Genomic DNA, 25,524 nt, shown 5'->3' on the forward strand with positions numbered 1-25,524 from the left:
TCTCGAGAGTGTTCCCTGAGTATCTCGTGCGAAGCAAGTGTGTGTCCCGTGAGTGTCCCAGAAGTCGTGAGTATCCCCTGAGTAGCACGTGTGTGTCTCGTGAGTCGTGATTTTTCTCGTGAGCCGTCAGTTTCTCATGAGGAGTGTCTGCGCATGATTTTGCTTGTACGCTCTCACGCAAGAAGAATTTTATTTCAATCGCGGTTACGCAAGATCACGTGATAGGATTTGGATTTCAGGGCATAATTTTATTCTACATTCCAAACTTCTGTCAAACCAGCAAAAATTAAAATTCAAGGAACCAAACAAGTATAATAAAAAAAAATTGCGGCCTGAAAGAACTCAAAAGTTAAATCGGCAGATCGGTTTATATGGGAGCTATACTAGGTTCTAGACCGATGCGGACCGTACTAGGCACAGTTGTTGGAAGTCATAACATAACACAATGTGCATAACTTATGAGCTAAGAACTTAAAAACGGAATTTGGTGATAAATGCGCCTTTTATGGCTGCAATATCGTAAAGCGGAAGATCGGTGCATATGTCATGTTATGTGGAGTTCTAAAGGTAGCAAATGTGTCTTTTATAGGCCCATGACCTCAAGTAAGAGATACGTCTATGTGGGTATTATATCCAAATACGATCCGATCTGGACCACCATAATGTAACTCCTGCCACAATATTTCATCGAAATCGGATAACAAATTTGTGTATCATGTATAAGCGCTACACTCAATTTTAAAATTTTTTGGTAGAAAAAAATTTCGGTTGAAGAATTCAAAACCATCAAATAAGTCACATGGCAAAAACCAAGCAGTAAAACGATGTGCAATAAGTTAAACAAGTAAAAGAAACCCACCACCGGTTTATGGAAGCGCTTTCAGGTTATAGACCGATTTAGACCGTATTTGGTGCAGTTGATGGAAGTCAAAACAGAACGCTATGTGTAAAATTTTAGCCAAATCGGACAAAAATTACGACTTCCAGGGGCTCCAGAAATCAAATCAGGAGATAGGTTTATATTGGAACTATATACAAATCTGAACCGATATGGCCCATTTGCAATCCCCAACGACCTATATCGATAGTATGTATCTGTGCAAAATTTCAAGAGGCTAGCTTAACGTTTTCGATCGCTATCGTTGGGCAGTTTTTCACAGACGCGGCAGCCCTTGAAGATGAAAGCCATTCATCGGGCTAATCCGGTACATACAGCCGGTTGCCGCTATCGTGATTTCGACAGACGGATGGACGGACATGGCTAAATCGACTCAGAATGTCGATGAGGTCTTAGATCAATATTTCGAGGTGTTGCAAACGCAATGACTAGTTTAGTATGTCCCCATCCAATGGTTGTGGGTATAAAAATCTATTGTGTTGACCAACGAAATAATTAAAATTGTATTGGTGTTAGAGTTCAAATGAGTTACAATGACCACGTTTGCCAGGCCATGATGTGTGAATGGAAGAAGAATTGGCTTTCAAGGAAGGTTCATGCCTAAAGGCAAGACCCCGCTCGCTCGAAATTGAAGAAGATGCGCCTGGTCTAGCAATCGAGAATTCCGTTAACACCATTTAGGAATCAATTGAAAAAGGCAATGATTAATAGCACGATATACTCGAATTAACAAGAAATGAGTCATACTTTCCCAAAGAAAATAGAAAACTAATGGACAGACGGGTAGATCAACAAATATTGATAAATGAAATACTGATATTTTGGATATCTACCTACGTACATAGATTTTTTTTTTCAAATTTTTTTATTATTGGGTTGCCCAAAAAGTAATTGCGGATTTTTTTAAAGAAAGTAAATGCATTTTTAATAAAACTTAGAATGAACTTTAATCAAATATACTTTTTTACACTTTTTTTCTAAAGCAAGCTAAAAGTAACAGCTGATAACTGACAGAAGAAAGAATGCAATACAGAGTCACAAGTTGTGAAAAAAATTGTCAACGCCGACTGTATGAAAAATCCGCAATTACTTTTTGGGCAACCCAATATATTAAAAAAAGGCAATGCATCCAGTCCATTAACCAGCCATGGACTTTGTTGGCCTAGCTGAATTGGATACAATGCTAGTCTGGATGTGAAATTCATAACTTACCATTGTTTGTATTATTGACTCCTTGTGCGGGTGCTGAAGTTGCGATTATGGTTGCGGCAGCCGAAGTGGCGCCATTGCCGATTACAGTGCCAGTCACTCCATTGACGGTGGCTGCTTGTAATTTCAAGCCATTAGGAATGTTAACGGTCACATTGCGACCATTACTAATCACCCCATTGATGGGAGGTGATGACGAGATCAAAGATGACGATGAAGAGACGCCACTCGATGAGGATGGTGACGGTGAGGGTGTCGATGGTGTTGGCGAGCCACGTGTGATGGCTGTGGCCGAAATATTTTTGGCCGTCAACGACAATGGCATAGTGCTGCCACCGAATGTGACCAAAGCATTGGAGCTGACAGCTGTGGGACTGTTATTTCCGCCACCTCCGCCATTGATTGTTACCGTTGCTGTTCCAGCAGTGTTGCCTCCTCCAAGTCCAGTGACGACCTGAGTTGGGATGGCTACGGCTTGTATTGTAGTCGTAGCAATTGTTGTCGTTGGATGTTTGCGTTGCGGTTGCTGCTGCAACATCAAATTGTTGCCGTTAATTGAAATTGGTGATGTTGAAGAGTTGCTGTTGTTGTTGTTGTTAGAGTTGTTGTTGATTTTAGTTATCACAGGCGAGATTGCGGTTGGCATAGCAGTTTGTAACTATATTTGTAACAATTACAGATACAATTTGCATCGATCAATCAAAATGTGTGTGTAATTATTTTGAAAGCAGTTTTTTAAATTTATATACATATACTCGTATTTATAAATTATATGTGTTTTTTTATAAATTAAATTGAAAAAAAAAATATTTTTTTACATTTAAAATGAGATCGTAGTTGTTTTGTTTGTTTGTTTTTTTTTTTTTTTTAATTAAAATTGGTTGTGTATGTTTTTCTTGCGGAAGGCAGCATAATGATGTTCGATTTCAGTGGAATAAAAATTTAGTTGATGTTCTTCTCTTCGAAACTTTAAGAGAGACTGAGTGGTATAAGGAAAGGGAAGCAAGCAAGTTCTCAATAAATTAAACTAAAGAAATAAAGTTATTGTACAAATTGCTAATTGCTTTATGATTCTTTACAGGAGAAGGGAATATTAGGTGCTGGTTGCTTGACTGTTGGTAGGGGGAAGGATTTGTGGTTCTTCGCATGCTGTGGACTCAACAGAATTGCCGATAGAGAACAAAAATTATAAGCAAAAATAATACTTAATTGTTTCTGCACCATTATTTTTTTTTTTTTTTTCTTTCTGTTGTAGGAAGTGGATGCGGATTTTTAACTGTGAGTCTTGTGATTCGGTTTGGTGTGCGTGTCTGGGTTTTTTGTTTTCTTTTCGCTAATATGCTAACACTCAATTTCTTTCATCATCACTATAGTATGCAATTGATTTTTACTACTTACACCAGCGCCAACTGGTGATGACATTGCATTGCTGCTGCCGTTGCTGTTGCTACCATTGCTGCCACCACTGGACAGCGAGCTGGATGAACTGTACAATGTACTGCCACGGCCAGATGAGAGTGAATGTACATCAGTAATGGTGTCTGTAAGAAAACAATTACAAGGCATTAAAATTAAAAATATTAAAATTATTATTAATTAGTGTAAGTGAAATAAATGTAGATATGTATAACTAAAACAACTGTCAAATGGAAATCTTTTAGAAATTAATGCAAAATGTACGGCCATTATAGACATCAGGGGAACTCACGCTACTTAAGAGGTCAGCGGGCTGCGACCGAATAGTCCCCGACCAATCAGCGACGAAGACTGAGGAAGTGCATATATATATATAAGACAATGGGAATGTTTTATTTTCATTCCATATCCAGTGCAAATGAGATGTATTCGATTGATTTCGATATCATCGATATTATGCGATAATAGATAATAGTACAGTAATACCTCGATTAACGTCGTTTTTGGTTGTAACAAATCGCGACGTAAATCGAAATACAGGCAACTCATAAATACCAATTTTATTGGCTGAGTTTAACGATATATATAAATATTTTTCCCCTTTGATCCTAATAAGCAAAATTGCAAATTTTGCCCATGAACATTTCACTAAGGAACAGGGGCAAACTTCTCACTTATCAATGAGTGCAGTTCGATTCAAGTTTAAGCTCAATGGTAAGGGGCCTCCTTTTTATAGCCGAGTCCGAACGGCGTGCCGCAATACGACACCTTTTTTGAGAGAAGTTTAACAAGGCATAGTAGCTTACAAATGTTGCCAACTGAATTTTTTTTCTGATGGAGTAGAGTGGAGTAGAGTTGGCAATATATCGATGGCACTATTGATATTTTATTTTTTTTTTCTGAATATCGATTGTTATTTTTCCTATCGATACCAACGCAGATTTTACTAATTTTTTACGACATTTAACAAAAATAAGCTACCCAACAATGTATGTATACTATTAGATACATTGCGCCTAAAGAGGGCGCAATTTTCATTCGATTGAGCTAAAATGGTTTCTCTCATGACTCTGAACCGACTTTATTATACCTTAACTTAGTGCATTTGTTTGTAACACCCAAAAGGAGGAGAGATAGACCCATTGATAAGTATACCGATCGACTCAGAATCACTTTCTGATTTTATTTAGCTATGTCCGTCTGTCTGTCTGTCTATCTGTCAGACTGTCCGTCTGCCCATGTTTATTTGTGTACAAAGTACAGGTCGCAGTTTTCATCCGATCGTCTTAAAATTTTATACAGACATGTTTTTCGGCCTAGAGACGAAGCCAATTGAAATTAGAAAAAATCGGTTCCGATTTGGATATAGCTCCCATATATATGTTCGTCCGATTTGCAGTAATAATGCAATAAAAAAGTCATTTGTTAACCGATTCTCTCGAAATTTGGCAGGAAGGATTTTCTCTTGACTCTAGACATTACCACATTACTGGTGAATTTCATAGAAATCAGTTCAGATTTAGATATAGGCGCCATATATGTATATAACCAGATTTTCACTCCAAGCGCATTTAATGACCAATCCTGCCAAAACTTTGTGCAACGCTTTCCTCGACGACTATTACAATATCTGAAAAGTTTGCTCTAGATCAGTTCAGTTTTATATATACCTGTCATATATATATTCGTCTGAAATATTGCAATAAAGTGCTAATTTTTAGACCGATTCTCTCGAAATTTGGCAGAAAGGATTTTCTTATGACTCTCGACATTACTGTTGAATTTCATAGAAATTGGCCCAGATTTAGATATAGCTGTCGTATATGTATATCGCCCGATTTTCACTCCAATTGCCACTGCAAGCGCATTTACTGACCAATCTTGCCAAAATTTTGCACAACGCTTTGTTCGATGACTATAGCTCCCATATATATGTTCGTCAGATTTTGAGTAATTTGCAATAATGTTGTCATTTATCAACCGTAATTGGTTCATATTTGGATATAGCTCCCACATTGTACTTATAGGAAAGGTATAGGGTATTATACAGTCGGCACCGCCCAACTTTTGCCCCTCCTTACTGGTTAAATTTGATTTTATTTGGTCTCTGCATTATATGAATTCTATATAAATCGATCCCCCGATTTTTACTTCTCATTTTCGATTGACATATATGTGATGGGAAATAAACGATGTTATCGATATTTATCATTAAAAATATCGAATGTTTCGATTATCCATAGTTTGTCAGCTTCACTGTGAGTCTCAGTGGGAAAAATCACTTTATAGGGCGCACTTCCGATTTCGCTGGAATTTGGTATGTAAATGCGGCTTGACCCCAGGAACACGAATCTGAAGGCCGTTTTGGCGCAAAGGCCCACGTAGCCCCCCCAGAGACCATAAACTCTCCTCAGTGGGAAGTGCTGCAACCAATAGAGTAATTACGAGTAGATTACAAGGGACTGAAGGGACAAGATTTTTTTTCTTTTGACGATATTCTATATTTTTCCCATAAAATAAAAAATGTTGTTCATTTAATTTTTATACTACCACATTACTAATATACTCGTGAATCGCTTTCATTTGATATCCATACTGCCTACGTTAGACGGTTCAAAATCAAGTCGCCATAAGTCCTTCCCAGTTCCAATTTTTAAGCTTTCCTGCATATTGCCTAGGTTGGAGCACTTCCCCCCATGGGGTGCACATTTCAGCGGAGGTGCGCCCTATAAAGTGCATTTTTGCCCCGGCCGCCACCGGCCTTGCTTAAATACTAAATGCCTGATATATACGACAAGGCGAGTAATTGGCGCTTGCTAACCTATGATCCTCAATAGAGTTGGCAAACTATCAAATATCGATAGTATCGTTAATTTCCCATCACCAATATTTCAAACGAAAACGAGAAGTAAAAATCTGGAGATCGATTTGCATAGAAGCAATATCAATGCACAGAACGAATAAAACCAAATTTAATAATGTCAGTTGAAAGTCACGAGAGGAATCATTGTACAAAATTTTACCCCTATTGGTTGAATATTGCACCATCTATTGGCGCAATGTATCTTTTAGGATACATTCAGTGTCGTATTGCTTATTTCTGATCAGTTTTGCAATAAATGAAACTTTGCCAATAGTATCGAAAGAAAAAATATCAATCGATATTCAGACAAAAAATAAAATATCGATAGTGCCATCGATATTTTGCCAGCTCTACTGCTCAAGCGTCATAGGTCGTTACCTACACATATAAGTGTGGCTACAGCAACAACAACACAAGAGATGCGTTTTTTGTGAAATTGATGAATGTAAAATATAGGCGTCATATAAAGCACAAGCTGTATGTGCAGTATAATGGCTTTTGACCTATCAAAATGCAACGACTATGTTGACTAGGTGATGTTGTCATAGCGCATGAAGAAGATCCAGTTAAGAAGTTATTTATAAATAGACCTGATAGTTAACGCAGAGAGGGAAAACCAAAACTCCGACGAAAAAAAAAAACAAGTGGGTAGACGTATCGAACCTAGGTCTTAGAAATTGTACCATCCCAATACTAAGGTATGGTTTCCTGATAATTTCGGTCAATTCTCCCGATTGTGGACAAATTTGATAGATAATGCTGTCAAACAGCCATCAGAAAGTGGAGAAAATGCATGTGTATCTTTCTATTGCGGAATTTTTTACATACTGAAACAATGGCATGTCAAATAGAGTTGGTAAGGGTGTGACTCACAATTAGGTTATGTTGAAGGCACTTGTCCTTTAACCTAATCTAAGTTGAAAAGAGGTTGCGGATATTACATAAGCCAGTGATCGGTTTGTTGTGCGCTCTATATACTAAAATGTAACCTCAAAAAAAATCTAGATCAGGAAATCCCTGCTAATCACAAAATTCATAATTGTTCTTCATTTCACGCCCCTGAGTTGGTTCACAGTTAACAACGTACATTATGGTTATAGCACTCTTTATAAACCACATATGGCTAAATCCGAAATGTAAAGTAAGATTTTATATATGGGTTGGCACCCTATTCGGCTTTTCACGTGAACAACTGTCAAACTTTTCACGTGAACAACTGTCAAACTTTTCACGTGAGCAACTGTCAAACTTTTCACGTGAACAACTGTCAAACTTTTCACGTGAACAACTGTCAAACTCCATATAAAAAAACTTTAAATGAAAAATGTGCGAAAAAAACAAGCGTTTTTTTATACTTATGGCTCAAAGCTTGCAGTTGAAAACAATTAATCCTTGTGCAGCACGAAGGCATGATTGTGTTGGCACAAAAAAAAACTTTTAATTGTATTTAGAAAAAATAATGATATTTCGTTAAAGTTTTTTACAACTATTCTCAAAGCTGAACAGAATACTCTGCTTAACGAACAAACAAGTCACAATTTCAAGTATGTATATTTGCCCTCGTTATTATCCACTTTTAACCTTCGCACAAAACCGAAATGAATGATAAATAAATTCTTATCCGTTTCTTTTTCTTTGCGTGAGTCTTTTACAACAGAAGGCCCTCATCAATAGCACATTTTTCCTTTTTTGTACTTAGAATTCAGTATTTAACAACAGAAACACCTCGAAGCTTTGATGATTAGCATAAAGACAAGGCAGTGTTATTGGTGGAAATACCACCAAATATGGATTGAAGTGGCAGGAAAGGGGAAACGCCAGCGCTGGTAATGAATGCATACGTCTTTCTAGCTTTATAGAATGAATTCATAAATAAATTGTTTGATATGTCCTTTCTTTATCTAAGAATTTGATTTTTTTATTGTCGCACTCTCTTTCATTGGGAATTAGAATGCATTTCATTTGTTTACAGAGAAACCAGCATGCTGTTTTATGGTGATCATTCGCCGGGGTGGTTGCTCACTGCGTTTGATGGCAGTTATGGATATTTCGCAATTTCGTCGCGGGTCTTTTGTGTGGTTCTCTTGCTGCGGGCCAAAGAAATGGCCAATGTAGCACAACTACCGCCGAACAGAATTGGTTTTTGATGAGATGCAAAAATATGTGTCCAAATCAGATTCAATACTTGAACTACTTTAAATCGTACAAATTTTGAATATATTTTTGTGCTCTATATCGGACTCGTTATTGTTACTGCTTTTCATGATAATGCATTTGATGATTTGCATTGCATGTGCCTGTGCTGTCTGTCTGTCTCTCTGTCTGTCAGCACACCAAGCTACAAACTATGATTGCTAATTTTGGAATAATAATATCGCCTCGGAGAGATTTGGAACATAAAGAAACGGATATTATGGATCCTATTTCAATATTTTTTGTCATAAAGAAAATGTGAGGAAGACTTAAGTAGACTATTTAGTATGAAGGTAAAACTAATTTGTTTTAGTTTCATTCGCGCCTAACCATGGATTCTCGACATGATGTAAAATTTATGGAACATGTATGCAAATGGCTACTTTCGGTGCATTTTCATGCATAAAATCTATTTTTGTGGATATTGATGCTCCCAAAAGTCCGTTGCATATAAAATGTCGCCCAGTAAACAAAAATTGCATGCCCTAGAAACTCGCGAACCCTCTCTGTTATCTTAATTTTCATAAACGCCAGAATTCGTAAATGGGTGGTGCGATTTAAGCGAAATTTTGTTTGCGCTCTTATAGTAATCCACAAACAAGTAAAAAGGCATAAAGTTCCGCGAGGCCGAACTTTGGATATCCACCACCGACATTTCACCATAATAGCTAAAAATTAACCCGTAGCAGCTATATCGAAATATGGTTTGATCTAACCAAATCCAGCACGAGCATTGAGGATCTTACGCAACTCCTTGTTCCAAAAATCAGCGAAATCAGGTAATAAATAAGCCATTAATGGGTGAAAGCCTATAAATTGGGAGATGGTATATGGGAGCTATACCCAAATATGGTCCGATCGGAACCATACTCTGCTGCTTCTGCCGTCCTTTGACCTTACATCCGAAGATTGGTCTATATGGGGGCTATATCCAGATATTGTCTGATTTGAACCATATTCGATACGTTTGTCGAGGGTCCTAAGAAACCGAATTTACCGAAATCGGGTGGTCAATGCGGCTTCCACGCATATATGGCAGCTATATCCAAATATGGTCAGATTTGAACCATACTCTGCGGCTTCCACGGGCCCTAGGCATAACATTCGGAGATCCGTCCATAAGGCGGCTATACAAAAATATTGTTCGATGTGGACCATATTCGATCACGATATTGAGGCCTCTAAAACGTACCTAAGTTTGCCCTCAGGATATTATTTCCAGTTGAGATGCCATCTTATCGATATAGATTTTTATACCCACCTCCATAGGATGGGGGTATACTAATCTTGTCATTCCGTTTGTAACATCTCGAAATATTCATCTAAGACCCCATATATATATATATATACAGAACGACGAGACGATCAAAGATATATATATATATATATATATATATATATATATATATATATATATATATATATATATATATATATTTCTTTGATCGTCTCGTCGTTCTGTATATATATATATATATCAAGGAAATATATATATATATATATATATTTCCTTGATCGTCTCGTCGTTCTGAATCGATCTAGTCATGTCCGTCCGTCTGTCGAAATCACGATAGCGGTAAAAAACTAGGCGCAGATACCTAATATTGATATAGGTCATTGGGGATTGCAAATGCGCCATGTCGATTAAGATTTAGATATAGCTCCCATATAAACCGATCTCCAGATTCGACTTCTTGAGCCCCTGGAAGCCGAAATTTTCCTCCGATTAGGCACAAATTATGCATATAGTGTTCCGTTATGACTTCCAACAACTGTGCTGACTACGGTTCAAATCGGTCGTTATCCTGATATAGCTCCTATATAAACCGATCTCACGATTTGACTTCTTGAGCTCCTGGAAGCCGCAATTTGTGTCCGATCTGGCTGAAATTTTGCATGTTGTGTTCTGTTATGACTTCCAAAAACGGTGCTAAGTACGGTCCAAATCGGTCTATAACCTGATACAGCTCCCATATAAACCGATCTCTCGACTTGACTTCTTGAGCCCTTATAAGCCGCAATTGTAATCCGATTTGGCTGAAAATTTGCATGCGGTGTTCTGTGATGACTTCCAACAACTGTGCCAAGTACGGTCCAAATCAAACTATAACCTGATGTAGCTACCATATAAACCGGTCTTTAGTTTATCCTTCTTCGGTTCCTAGAAACATTAATTTTGCTAGTTTGACAGAAGTTTGTTATGTAGAATAAAATTGTAACTCCTCGAAATATTCATCTAAGACCCCATAAAGTATATATATTCTTGATCGTCATGACATTTTAAGTCGATCTAGCCATGTCCGTCCGTCTGTCGAAAGCACGCTAACTTTCGAAGAAGCAAAGCTAGCTGCTTGAAATTTTGCACAAATACTTCCTATTACGATTCCCTAGTGTAGGTCGGTTGGGATTGTAAATGGTCCATGTTTTGCTATAGCTGCCATATAAAACGACCGCGGATCTTAACTTCTTGACCCACTAGAGGGCCCAATTCTTATTCGATTTGGCTGAAATTTTGCATGAGCTGTTTTGTTGACTTCCAACAACTGTGCTAAGTAAGGGTGGAATCGGTCCATAACCTGATATAGCTGTCATTTAAACCAATTTGGAGTCTTGACTTCTTGAGCGTCTAGAGGGCACAATTCCTATTCGATTTGGCTGAAATGCGGCATGACGTGTTTTGTTATGACTTCCAACAACTGTGTCAAATATGGCTCAAATCGGCTCATAGCCTGATATAGCTGCCATATAAACCGATCTGGGATCTTGACTTCTTCAGCCGCAATTATTATCGGATTTGGCTAAATTAACAACTCCCATGACCTTCAACGTACGTGCCAAATATGGTCCAAATCTGTCTGTAGCCTGATAGAGCTATATATTTTATTTTACGTCTTGAGCCCCCTTAAGGGCGCAAATCTTACTCGAATTGGCTGAAATTTTACACTATGACTTCCACTATGGTCTCCCCCAGAACGGAATAGTTGTAAGCACCACAGAAGCTGGAACATTGAGGTCCAATCTGTGTGGTGTTCATTGCTGTCATGAGAAGCTTAGCTGCGAGCTACCGGACGCATCCACAGGTTGTGGATAGTGCAATGCTCCATACGGAGTAGCTGCAATGGCAGTCGCGGACAATCAGAGGTATCGAACGGAGAATCTCAATGAGAGCCCGGGCTTCACCGGCTCTTGCACAAATAATTGAGTGCCCTCGATGCTCGATATGACAAGGCGATCGGTCGTTTGGACAGGAACGAGCTTGTTCACCTAAAAGAGCTTGACGAGGATCGCCACCTCCACATGAAAATGTAGCCACAACAACATTGGATATAGCTCCAATGGCATAGCAATTATTTTCTTTTATCCTTTGTTTGCCTACAAAGAGATTTCGGGAAAAGAACTCGACAAGTGCGATCTCTGGTGGAAGGTATATAAGATTCGGCAGGTCGATCTTGGAACGCTTTTACGTGTTTTTTGCATTAATTATAAGAGTTATTTGCTGTGCTGAATTGAATTTGAATGAGAACCGTAGAACAAAATGTTCTATAGCCGGACAATATCCAAAAACAAGGTATCTTCCAAGGTATCCTTCCAAGGGATCTTTGTCAGCACAACAAGTGTAATCTTGTCAGCACAACAAGTATAAGTGTAAAGCCGTTGTATCCAAGTATCGCCAGCATTTTTTATTAAAAAAAAAATTTCAAGCAAGCAAATAAAAAAACAAACCAAAACAAAAATCAGTTTTTGTTTGGAAATTTTCACTGGAAGTCGTTCGCGTACTTTTTGATTGCAAATTTTTCACTGGAAGTCGTTCGCGTACTTTTTGATTCCAAATTCCTCACTGGAAGTCGTTCGGGTACTTTTTGATTGCAAATTTTTTAAAGAAAGTAAAATGGCTCTTACTCTCCTGCAAATTTTTACTGGAAAAGTACGCGAACAGACCTTTTACCAGTGCAGGATTATGTAGAACATCTGTCGTCAGGATTGCCATATGTTTTTAACAAATAACAGTGGCCACTAGCAGAAATCCTCTATTGTGAATGACAAAATAAAATTAAAACCAAATATTTATAAAATTGCGTGCACAAATCTTAATATATTTTATTTGACTTCTATGCCCACAAATGTTTTGCAAATTGTAGTTATAAATTTTACAAATATTTTCTCTTGTTTTCTCGTATTGTTTTGGCAGGTTGGACAGATTTGAACTTTTCATTGATAGTCTCCTTACTATTGGCAACGCAAAAGTGTTTGATAAAGTTTGAAGACAATTCATTGAAAAATTTCTATTATCTTTTGCCTTGTCTATGAACAATAACTATTATTGTAGTTTTTAAGATTATAATAAGACATTCAGGCACTGAACCCGGCCTTCTTTGCTGGACAACTAAAACATGTAAGGTCTTTCAACATTGTAACTTTTGTATAACCTTAACATCCTTTGTTTATATAACGAATAAACGCAACACATCATTTTATCAACTTTAAACAATCAGTGGTTTTTATTTCGTATTGCTCTTGTCTGTGTTTGTATTACTGCCTGCTTGATACAAGGCGGTTAATTCAAGATGTCAGCATTCTTTCAGAGCCTGCCTTTTTCCTGTCGATATCAGACAGCACGGGGAACTATTTTTGCGTTTTATTTTTGGCCCTCACGGCTTGTCTATCCAGTAATAGAATAAAGTACAGCAAACTTTAATAATGACATGAATATGATCGGCTTCTCTGACAGCTGTTGTATAGTCATTCACAATAGTGCATAGCCGTGTTCAGTGTGGCTAAAGCTTAAATCGCTTAAACACTACTCATATTTAAAAGACTTAAGTTTATCGATTTTGCAGTATTGGGACTTTACCAAAATCTCTTAAAGAGTAGAATATAAACATTTAAATGGAAACTACATACTCAACCCATTAACGCCGAGTGGGTAGAAAAATCCCAAAAAAAAAGAGATGTCTTTGAAAAATTCTAGCTCGAGTTGGGAAAAAGGTACGAAATGTTATCAAAATCGGACAAGGGCATCGAGGGTCAGACGTTAATGGGTTAAGAGAAAATCATATGGGGCTATACGTAAATATAATCCTATATGACCTATTTGCATTGTTCAATGGCCCATTTGGAATACAAAACCTTTGTTCGCTTGGATGCTATTGTGTTTCAAACAGGTGGCTGTAGCTGACTTCCCAACTCAGAATGGCCACAATTATAACTTGAGCAATATATAAGAGCGTATTTCAATGTTACAACTAGAACAACTAGACTAGAATTTAAACCCAATGTAAGTTCTTCAAATTTTTAAATATTTTAAATTAATGGTATAGGATTTCGCACTTACCGCTCTCACTTGGAATGCTACCAATTTCGATATCCGGAAATATACCCGAAAATATTTGTTCATACTTTGGACCGAGTTCGCGTTTTAAGAAAACAATACGTTTTTGTTTATTAATTTTTTCATTGGCCAAATGTTCCCATTGTGCTTCCAATTCTTGTTTTTGTTTTTGATAATGCTATAAGGCGGGGGGAGGAAAAAGAGTACAACATTATTGCAATGAAGTGTAATGTTAGAAAACAACAAAAGATCATCTTACTTGGACACATTTTAAAGCTTCACCCAATATAGCTAAATTTGAAGTTTTTCTGCGATCCTCATCCTTTAGTGACAGTTGATTTTTTAATGCCTCATAGCATTCCTTTAAGTGGGCACGACGATTCTTTTCCAGTTTATTATGAACTTCACGGGTACCGGCCCTAAGAAGCAAAGAGAGAGCAGGACAAAGAGAGAAAGGTTATTAGACGATACAATTTATGTCGGTCAAAGCCAACATAAATAACGAAGGGGATATAGGTTTGTTTAAAATTTATACAGGATATATCTTCAAGGGATTTGGGTTTAAAGTTGAAATTCATCTTTTTTTTAATATACTCAACAAGTATCAATCAAACATTCACTTAATAAGTTATACGCGTAAAATTCAAGTTGAGTTGTTAATTTTCATTTTAGGAAATTTCCGAAAATATTTGTGCTGATTTTTATGGAAATAACATAAAATTTGTTTACTAATTTACGCATTTAAATTTAGGAATCGAACATGAATCAATGTATTTGGTACTCACCCATTACTTGTGGAACTTATGGTACGCCTTCTAGGCGTCACATGCGGGTTGCCGCCAGCAGATCCGCCCTGCTGTGATGCTGCTGCAGCATTCATCATGTGTATAAAGTGATTGCCAGCTCCCTGCCGTGGCGGCGAATGTTGACTATTCGATATGGATGACGAGGTTGAGGTGGCATAGCCACCACTATGCTGTTGCGTTGGCGGTATGTCATCGACCATCATGCTATTGCTGTTGCTGCTGCCGCTGCCGCTGACGTTGCTGGAGTGGTGGTTGTGGTTACCATTGTTGGAGTTTTGTACATGCATTTGATGGTTGGCTGAAATTTTATGGGAGGACAATGAGTAACTTCGTATGCGATATTGTGAGGGCTCAACAAATTTTCTACTCGACATTGGCGGTGGGGTTAGCGGGGTAAAAGGCTTGTGTCGGCTGGCAAGGCCACCACCGCTCAAGGCCTGTTGTTGGGTGGCCGCCACCGATGACACTGTGGCAAAAGGCACTGCACTTAAAATAGGTATTTGATTTTTTCCACCCAAAGGAATACTAATGGTCTTTGGCAATTCTGCCCCCAAACCATTACCACTGTGCTGTTGCTGTTGCAAACCCATTATTGTAGCCGGCGACACAATGCGTACACCATTGCTCAGCAGCAAATGTTGTCTGGTCATGGAAGTGGAAGTGGAGGAAGAAACATTGTCAGCAGAATTTGCCAACACCCCGCCATTGCTATCGATCGACGACAATTTAGAGACACTCTGTGTTTGAGGATTTCGGGAACTTGTCTGTGGCGGCAATTCGTCTACCACCAACATTTCAATATCCTCGGGTTCTTCGAGTTGTTGTGGCGAAAGTGGTTGTTCTGATTGTGCCACTATTGTGCCTCGACTACCACCAGTGGTGTTATTGTTGACGTTGTTGTTGTGGGAGGACAAGGTGACGCTAGGGCCTGTATGGCTGACTAGCAGACATGGCGAGGTTGTAATGGAGGAGACCAAGGTGTTATCATCTTCTTCAATTCGATTCGATTTGATTTGAATTGAGTTAATTTTTTTTTCATGTTTAACCAATTTCGTTTTGGGAGAGTGGACACGGGTGTGTTGTCAGGTTAGACAGGAAGGTAGGTGTTGTTGGTAGTTGTGTGTGGGTGGGTGTTTGTAAAGAAAATCAAGATGATAAAAAAACATAAAAATATAAAATTGACTGTTTCGGGGTGATGCAGAAATAATGCAGAGGAGCACACATAAAGTGGTGAATTTGTATATGGCGCGATGAGCATGGCGTTACAACAAAAGACAACAGGTGGCATTGGTAGTATAAGAAAACATGTGCAGTGAGTGTGTGGTAGTGAATAAACATAATGACATTTTACAAATTACAATAGAAACCGTTATAGTACATATTACGCCCAAAATTGGCAACAGTGGGTAGCAAAAGCAAAAGACCTTTTGTTGAAATATTGTGGAAGGAGTTACATTATGGTGGTCCAGATCGGATCGTATTTGGATATAATACCCACATAGACGTATCTCTCCATTTGAGGTAATGGCCCTATAAAAGACACAATTACTACCTATCGGACTCTACATAACCATATGAACCGATCTTCCGCTTTACGATATTGCAGTTATAAAAGGCGCACTTATCACCAAATTCCGTTTTAAGCGCTTGGCCCATAAGAGATGTATGTATTTCTTGCCCGATGGGACCATTAGTTGGTACAATCGATCTCTGCAAAACTTTTGAGTACTAAATACACAGAGTAAAAAAATCACGCAAATGTTTTCAATTAAAAATTTAATTGAAAATAAAAATATTTTTAATTACAAAATTAATTGATTGAATAATTTTTTTACTCGACTCTGAACTTTTTTCAATTACGATCGTGATTGAAATTTTTTTAATTTTCAATTAAAAAATTAATTTTTTCAACTATTTTTTTATTGAATCTGAACTTTGTTTTTTAATTACTATCGTGAAATTTCGTTAAATCCGGTGAAAATGCCTTTCGTTAAAATCCGGTGAAAATGCCTACCTATGCCCCAAGCAGCTATATCGAAATATGTTCCGATTTGGACCAAATACTTATAAGTACAAGTCATTGTTCAATTGGGTATAACAAAATATTGGTCTTTTTAGTAGCTGTATCTAAAAATAAACCGATCTGAACCATTTGAACATAAGTCACTGTTTCAAATTTCAGTGAAATCGGATTATAAATGCGCCTTTTATGGAGCCAAGACTTAAAATCAAGATATCGGTCTATATGGCAGCTATATCCAAATATGGACCGATTTGGGCCAAGTTTCAGAAAAATGTCGAAGAGCCTAACACAACTCACTGTCCTAAATTTCGCGAAATCGGACAATAAATGCGCTTTTTAGGACCCAAAAACTTTAAATCGAGAGATCAGTTGATATGGCAGCTATATCCAAATCTGAACCAATCTGGGCCAAATTGAAGAAGAATGTCGAAGGGCCTTACACACCTCTCTGTCCCAAATTTTGACCAAATCGGACAATAAATGTGCCTTTTATGGGCGCAAGTCCTTAAATCATATGATCGGTCAATATGGCAGCTATTTATATCCAAATCTGGACCGATCTGTGCCATATTGCAAAAGTATGTCAAGGGGCTTAAACTAGCTCACTGTCCCAAATTACGGCGACATCGGACAATAAATGCGTCTTTTATGGGCCCAAGACCTAAAATCATATAATCGGTCTATATGGCAGCTATATCCAAATCTGGACCGATTTGGGCCAAATTGAAAAAAGATGTCGAAGGGCCTAACACAACTCGGTGTCCCAAATTTCAGCAAAATCGGATAATAAATGGCCTAACACCATAAATCAAGAAATCGGTCTATATGGCAGCTATATCCAAATCTGGACCGATCTGGGCCAAATTCACGAAAAATGTCGAAGGGCCTAACACAACTCTCTCGGATCGGTCTATATAGGGGCTATATCAAGATATAGTCCCATATAGCCCATCTTCGAACTTAACCTGCTTATGGACAAAAAAAGAATCTGTGCAAAATTTCAGCTCAATATCTCTATTTTTAAAGACTGTAGCGTGACAACAGACAGATTGTCTTAGATTTTTACGCTGATCAAGAATATATATATATACATTATAGGGTCGGAAATGGATATTTCGATGGAATGACAAAATGTATATACCCCCACATCCTTCGGTGGTGGGTATATTCAATATTCAATAACGGCCTTGGCCATCAACTTTTTTTCTTTTTGTCACTCGATTCGTTGGCCAATTCATTAAAAACAGCTGATTTTATAAAGAGAAAACAGCTGTTTTCATTGAATTGGCGAACGAATTGAGTGACAAAAAAAAAATTTTAGTTGTCCAGGCAGTTCTTTAACAACAAGCCGATTACTGGCTTAGGTGTATGCCATAGTGGCATGGGGGGGATTAATATCCGCTACCTGTTTTCAACCTAACCTAAGTTCTTTAAGCCATTTTCGATAGGTTTCGCGTTTTCGCATCAGAGACTTGGTGAGCATTTACATGTACGTATTGGCTGTATGTTACTAACTTATATTGAAAGAACAATTTCAATATTTTTTTTACAGAATAATAAAAAAACAAAAATTTTAAAAAAAAATTATTCCTGTAGTATTTTTGTTAAAATATTTCGTAAAATAAGCCAGGGAATTTTTTTTCAAAAAAAAATTTTTTAAATTTCACTTTTTTTACAACTTTTATATGTTGATGAAAAAAGAAAAATATGTAAAAATATTAATTTTAGTACATTTCGAAGTCCACAGAAGATAGGAAAAATTAAAATAAAAATGTATATGCATTTTCAATTTTATTTTCGATTTTATATATAGTGTCTGTTCTATCGTTTTTTCCTACTCCGGAAACTATACTACATTAAAACACCGAGTATACCTTTTATTTATCAGGGAACCGAAAGCTTCTTACGTGTTAAGTTTCAAAGCGATTGCACCACAAGAAGGGTAGTGGTCCAGAATGGGTTAAAGCATGTTTTAGTTGAATTATAAACTTTTATAGACCCAACAGCATTGTTATGACTGTCCGTTTTTGGAAAAGTCTGGTACAATGCTATTTAACAAATTTTTTTAAGTGCTTAAATATCTTCACTCCAGCTACGGAGGAAAGGAACCATTTTTCCATGAAAAGAATGGTTCACATAAAACGACACCTTTTATAGACAGGTCTTTCAAAATAACAAAAAGAAAGAATAATAAATTTTTCTTATATAAAAAAAAAACATAATTTTAATATTCCTTTATGCAAAAAGGAAAAGTCTACAGTGACTCAAAACTTGAATGCATTAATTCTGAAAAATTCTTTCAATTATTCAATATTCTGAAGCAGCTGCAATCACTGTCTAAATGGTTCCCGAAATGAATGCATAATGTCCACATGTTTACAGCGGATGCTGAATGTGTTTGTATAACAACCAACTTTACCAAGAGCAATCAAAAAGAATAACAACAAAAAAAATACATCGTTGCACAAAATTGTTTGAATGGAACCTAATTCACGTGGTTTGCTGCTTTTAGGTTAGCCGGGTTAATTTCTCAATGTGAATATCCTCCTACTCCACACAGCTACAACTTATGCTTATGTAAAGCCAAAGGAATCAAAAGTACAACAACAAAAACTGTGGACATGCGCACTCGAAATAATTCTCATTACGGGGTTTTTTTACAGGAATCTAAAATTTATGATGGATGGTGGAAGATTTGCATTTGAACTGACGTAGGCGATTTTTGAGCTGTTGCTCTTATCTTGAAATGATACCATTTACGTAAGCTTTTGTGGTGTGTAGGTAGGGTTGTATTGCTTTGCAATAAGGGCGAAAAAACGTATGTAAATGAGAAAATGCTTTGGAAATCATTTACTAATCAATATTTAACTTTATATACATACTCTATGTAAATTTGGCCACGAAAATGTCTTCAGGAAGCAGCGGACATACTTCTCTCTGTACAATTTAAGGTTTTTTTTGCAGAACGACTCTACTTACTCAAAACTGATTGTGCGGTATTGTTTAATTGCCAGTCACCAATTGTTAATCGTAAAGTTTGAGTAAATTAACAACATAAAGTATAAATGTAAACATGTACACTCAAAAAAAAAGTGAACCCATGTTAAGTTAAAAGAAATTTTTAAGTAATTTTTATTCAATTTTAGTTTGTGTTGTTGTTCAAAATAGCGTAACCATATGAAATTCTGATAAGTTTAACGATAAATTGGCCAAATTAACTTTTCTCATTCTGTACATATGGTAAACAATCGTGTATGACAATATTAACTCATACAAAAAAAAATTGTTGGAACAAAATATTCGAAATTTTTTACTATAAATAAATTACCATGTCGGAGGCTATAGGGATATTGTATCTGAGCTGAAAATCCTTTGGGCGATAAGAAGTTTCGACTCCTTTAAGTCGCCAGGCCCTGATGATGTATCACCGGTTGAATTACAAGCTGTGTCTGATAGACTGGTTCCCTGGCTTAGGGAGATATACTCTGCTTGTATCAGAATGTCACATATACCCGTGGGATGGAGGGACACGAAAGTCATTTTTATTCCGAAAGCAGGAAAACCCTGCCACACGAAGCCGAAGGATTTTCGTCCTATTAGTCTGTCATCCTTTATGCTGAAGACTCTTGAGAGGTTGATAGAAACATATCTTAGGGCAAAGATCCCTGGAGATCGCCTGTCACGGCAGCAGCATGCATATAGTAAAAGCAAATCCACTGAAACAGCTCTTCACGACATTGTCGGCTACATAGAGGGTTCTCTCGCTGTCAAGGAATATACAATGGTAGCATTTCTTGACATCGAAGGTGCTTTCAATAATGAAAAAACCGACGTCAATCATGAAGGAGTTGGAGTTTCAAGGCATCAACTCTACCGTAAGAAAGTTTATTAATAATTTATTTGCTAAAAGATGCATTACGGCAGGCTTGGAATCTGTGGATCTAAAAAGATGGGTCAGCAGAGGAAAACCTCAAGGAGGTGTACTATCTCCTCTACTTTGGAATATAGCCATTAACAATATATTATTGTCTCTGGAATAAAAAGGCGTAAAAGTGGTCGCGTATGCCGATGACGTGGCACTTGCCGTTGGGGGAAAGTTTCCCAGTACTCTAAGAAATATACTTCAGGAAGCTCTATGTGCAACAGCAAAGTGGGCTACCAAAAGCGGTCTGAGTATAAATCCGTGCAAGACAGAAGTAGTTATTTTCAGCTGGAGATACAAGTTGCCTACAGTGGAACCTGTCTCCTTGGGTGGATAGAATGAACCATTTACAGAAAACGCAAAATACCTGGGTGGTTTGCTGGACGGGAAACTGAACTTCAAATCCAACATTTTGGAAAGGACAATAAAGGCCACTCTTGCACCATACACCTGCAAGAGAGCCATTGGCAAAAGTTGGGGGTTTAGACCGCGTGTCATGGATTGGGTATATACTGCAGTTGTCAGACCTATAATGCTATATGGTGTTGTGGTCTGGTGAACGGCGGTCCAAAAGTCCACCTACCGCTCAATACTTAACCGGATCCAAAGGATGGCTTGTTTGTGCATCACAGCCGCACTGAGGATGACACCATCTGATGCACTGAATTTAATGCTACATCTTATGCCTCTGGACGTTGTGGCTACCCAAATTGCAGCGACCACTGTCGTGAGGTTTAGGGAGCTTTCTCATTGGCCATGTGGCGGCTACGGACACTATGTTATCCTTGGTACAGCCAGTGTGGATTACACCCAACTTGAGCCGCTTTTTGATAAAAACTACTGTACCGCTATTCCTGATAGAACCGATTGGATCTACGATATCCCTGGTAGCAGAAGTTACATAGACTTCCATACGGATGGTTCCAAACTAAACGACCAGGTGAGCTTTGGGGTGTACTCTAAAGATCTAGAACTGGTCGTACCGAAAAGGTTACCCGATCACTGCAGTGTGTATCAAGTGGAGATCCTTGCAATTAAGGAAATGGTGGAATGGCTAAGATAAAATGTCATTACGATGATTGGCATAAATAGCTTCTCAGACAGCCATTAAATCCCTGGAGAATGTATTTCTGAACACAAAAACCGCCCTCGACTGTCGCAGATCTCTCAACGAGATGGCTGAACAGTTCAAAATTCACCTGGTTTAGGTGCCGGGCCACAGAGATATTCCAGGGAATTGTAAAGCGGATGAGCTTGCGAGACTAGGAACTACCTTACACATTCCAGGGAAACTGAAATCTGTGGGTATGCCTCTAGCGGCATGTAAGCTAACTATGTGGCCTTATCTAGACTTGAAGAAGTCTACTGCTTTGCTGTCATTGGCTAGAGCAGACGTCTCAGTCATTGTGTACGTCATGACAGGTGACTGTCTAATTGGTTGTCAGCAACGACTTTTGCAGAAGCTCTGAGCACATCGAGGAAGAAGAGACTATAGAACACCTTCTGTGTGTGTGTCCCGCACTAGCAGTCAGAAGGAGTTCCACTTTAGGTTCTCATTTCTTTGAGAACCTGTCGGATTTAGCGTATGTGAACATTCAGAAGTTATTGCGCTTTTTAAAGCGATCTGGGTGGTTAAACAGTAGGAACTAGAAGGCATCTTCCTTCTTCTGTTCCTGTGGTATGACAATGGCCGAAAACGTCTAAGTGAGTCTGATGCAGACTGCCACTTAAACCTAACCTAACCTAACCCAAATTACCATGTGCAAACATTTTGCAAATTTGGTTTTCTATTTGGGTATACCCCCAAAGGATGGCCGTATACTAATTTCATCATTACGTTTGTAAAACCTCGAAATATGCGGCCCCATAAAGTATATATATATTCTAGATCGTCATGACATTTTAAATCAATCTTGCCATGTCGGTCCGTCTGTCGAAAGCACGCTAACTTTCGAAGGAGTAAAGCTAGCCGCTTGAAATTTTGCACAAAAAATGTTTATTAGTGTAGGTCGGTTGGTATTGTAAATGAGCCGCATCAGTCCATGTTTTGATATATAGTGCCATATAAACCGATCTTGGGTTTTGACTTCTTGAGCATCTAGGGGGCGTAATTCTCATCCGCTTTGGCTGAAATTCAGCATGAAGTGTTTTGTTATGACTTCAAAGAACTGTGCTAAGTATGGTTCAAATCGGTTTATAATCTGATATAGCTGCCATATAGACTGATCTCGGGTCTTAAGCCACTAGAGGGCGCACTTCTCATCCGATTTGTCTGAAATTTAGAACGAAGTGTTTTGTTATGACTTCCAATAACTATGCTAAGTATGGTTTAAATCGGTTTATAATTTGATATAGCTGCCATATAAGCCGATCTTGGGTCTTGACTGCTGAAATTTTGCATGAAGTGTTTTGATATGACTTCCAATAACTGTGCCAAGTATGGTTGAAATCGGTTCAAAATTTGATATAGCTGCCATATAAACCTTTATAATTTCAAATCATAAACCAACCTTTCGAGTTTTTTTCAAGTTTTAGGATTTTAACGAAGAGATTAGGATTTTAAGAGAGATATTTTAACCAAGAGATGCATGAATGCTATAAAAATTACATTCATATGTGAAAAATACTAAATGATATATTGAAAGCAAATTAAGCATCTTTTTCAATATCTTATATAAATTAATGTAAATAAATTAAGAAAAAAAACTCAATTGCATATGACGATTTAATTAAGAAATTTTTAATTTTATTAAACAAAACTTGGTTATCCTAAAAAGTTTGTTTTCCCTTAATTCAGTTAAAAAATCTTCGAAACCAACTATATTTAAACAAATTTTTAAGTTAAAACTTACGCCTTTTTTAAGTTGCACAGAAATGCTCAAATTAGGAAATTTTATAAACTTATTTACTACAAATTTATATTCAACTTGAAGAAAATCGATTTTACGGATCGTTGAACTGTAAAAAACGAACATTTTATCATGAGTTAATAAAAGCGTTGTCTGCCAAAGGAATATTTTACTTGTTGAATAGAATTATGGTTTAGTAGAATAACTTACCAAATTCAATTTTATGAACTATTTGCAACTAACTAAAGTTGTGTCAAATTTCTTAAACAGTTGCAATTTTTCCTTGTTTTATGCAAATTTTAACCAAATGATATTAAAATTTACTTACTTAATTGGAATAAGTTTTTTAATTAATTCTATGAACCACTTTTTTCTGAGTGTCAATTAGAAAAAAGCCATATTCTCTACAATTTTCCCCAGTATTTCTAACTTCCATATAAACTGATCTCCTGATTTAATGTATATCGTATTTGAATTTTAGACTGTTCTCTATTAATTTCCATCATCTATCCTAAAAATGATCCGAATGATAAACCAATCTTAAGATGAAATCTTATCAACATTAGAGTGTCGAATATTGCATTCAAATGGATAATTGTGTGCATAGTTCCAAATTACACAGATAAGAGAAACTTATATAAAGGATCTATAAGTTCACTACCTTAATGTCAAAGACTTTAAAAAATTCAAAAAAAAATTTAAATTGACCTTCCATTAGTAAATCTTGGCCAGTTGTTTTCTCTCTCCATTATTAATTCTTTACAGAGGTGTTCCACATAGTTCTTTGGATATAATAACTTATTTACTCCATATAAATGGGGAGCAATTTTATCGAAGAAACTACATAGAATAGTATTGTAGTGTGCCATAATATTTCAAAAGTTACACACAAAATAAAAAATCGAATTCGAGTTTTTATAGCAATTTTCTATCAACTATGGCAATTAAAAAATCCCAATGACTGTTATAAACTCAGAGCTGAATGAGAATTAGGTTTATTTTACTGCAGCATGTGTGCATATATGTATGTAGACACACATACATGTGTGAAATATTAATTATAATCTTAGATGATAATTGGTTCTTAATTCTCAGAACACCCATACACACAAGGGGGGAAACAAAATGCAACAAAAGCAAACAATGTGTCCACACAAAGTCAATTAGCCATGTTATGCAATAAAAAGTAAAACCAATTTAATTATTTTAACGTCGCCCAGTATAGGTCATTGAATGTTTGTTATGATGCCAAATTGAGGTACTTCTCAAGTAAAAAATTACCAAATTAAGTTAAATGATGCAGTGCATTAAATAACACCTTCATATTGGTTATACTTTTACATGCAGTATGTTGTTGTTTCTTATATAGTCTAACTATGAATACCCTCCAAACATTTTCTATCGTGCGAGTCACTAAATCAGCACTCACGGAAGTTGAAAACAATCTCAGGCGATATCATTTTTTACTCTAATAAGTGTCTCGGTACGGGAGAAAACGTTCCACTTGGCGATATATACCCATGAGTGACTAAATAGGGACTAAAAAAAGTGCAAAATTCGATTATCAACGTCATTAATAAAAATAAATTTTTATTTGCTAATGTTTTTTTTTACCTTCTAGAGTGAGGCTTATTTTTATTTCTCTTTCTAATTTATTTCTTTTCCAAATCAGGATTAATAATCGAAGATTTTATTTGCAATGATTTTCCCTGACTGGGATTTGAACAGCCAACCTTACGATTGTGAGGCTTATGCTATCGCTCTGTGCTACCGGCCTTTCTTCATTACAGAAGGCTAAGTTAACATACATTCTCTTGTTTGGGCTTTTTTGAGTTAGCGTCCAAAACAACAACAAAAAATCTATTTTTAAATTTGTAGCAATAACAGTTGATTATGAGAAACTAATTAGCGAAACATAAATGATAGAATTCCGACAGTAATGTATTTTGTTGTTGTAAATCATGAAATCTCTACAAACTATCATATAAAAGGATCTAAAAAGTGACAATTCTGGGA

General features: G+C 37.0%; 1 protein-coding gene across 3 annotated transcripts in view; it reads right to left on the minus strand.

Moving 5' to 3' along the window:
- Window positions 1-25,524, minus strand: part of LOC106080848 (probable serine/threonine-protein kinase DDB_G0282963) — a 56,739-nt gene that overhangs the window by 16,901 nt on the left and 14,314 nt on the right. For 2 of the 3 annotated variants that reach the window (XR_009398007.1, XM_013242439.2), the window contains exons 2-6: window positions 14,694-15,705; window positions 14,168-14,327; window positions 13,912-14,086; window positions 3,506-3,648; window positions 2,111-2,765 (exon numbers count right to left, since the gene is read on the minus strand). Coding sequence is in view for 2 of the 3 variants with exons in the window: in XM_013242439.2 (XP_013097893.2) it covers window positions 2,111-2,765; window positions 3,506-3,648; window positions 13,912-14,086; window positions 14,168-14,327; window positions 14,694-15,705 (2,145 nt within the window). In the remaining variant the exon portion in view is untranslated. The remainder of the gene's footprint in view (window positions 1-2,110; window positions 2,766-3,505; window positions 3,649-13,911; window positions 14,087-14,167; window positions 14,328-14,693; window positions 15,706-25,524) is intronic. The other variant, XM_013242440.2, reaches the window with a different exon arrangement.

This window comes from Stomoxys calcitrans, chromosome 4, assembly GCF_963082655.1.
Source record: "Stomoxys calcitrans chromosome 4, idStoCalc2.1, whole genome shotgun sequence".
Taxonomy (NCBI): Eukaryota; Metazoa; Arthropoda; class Insecta; order Diptera; family Muscidae; genus Stomoxys; species Stomoxys calcitrans.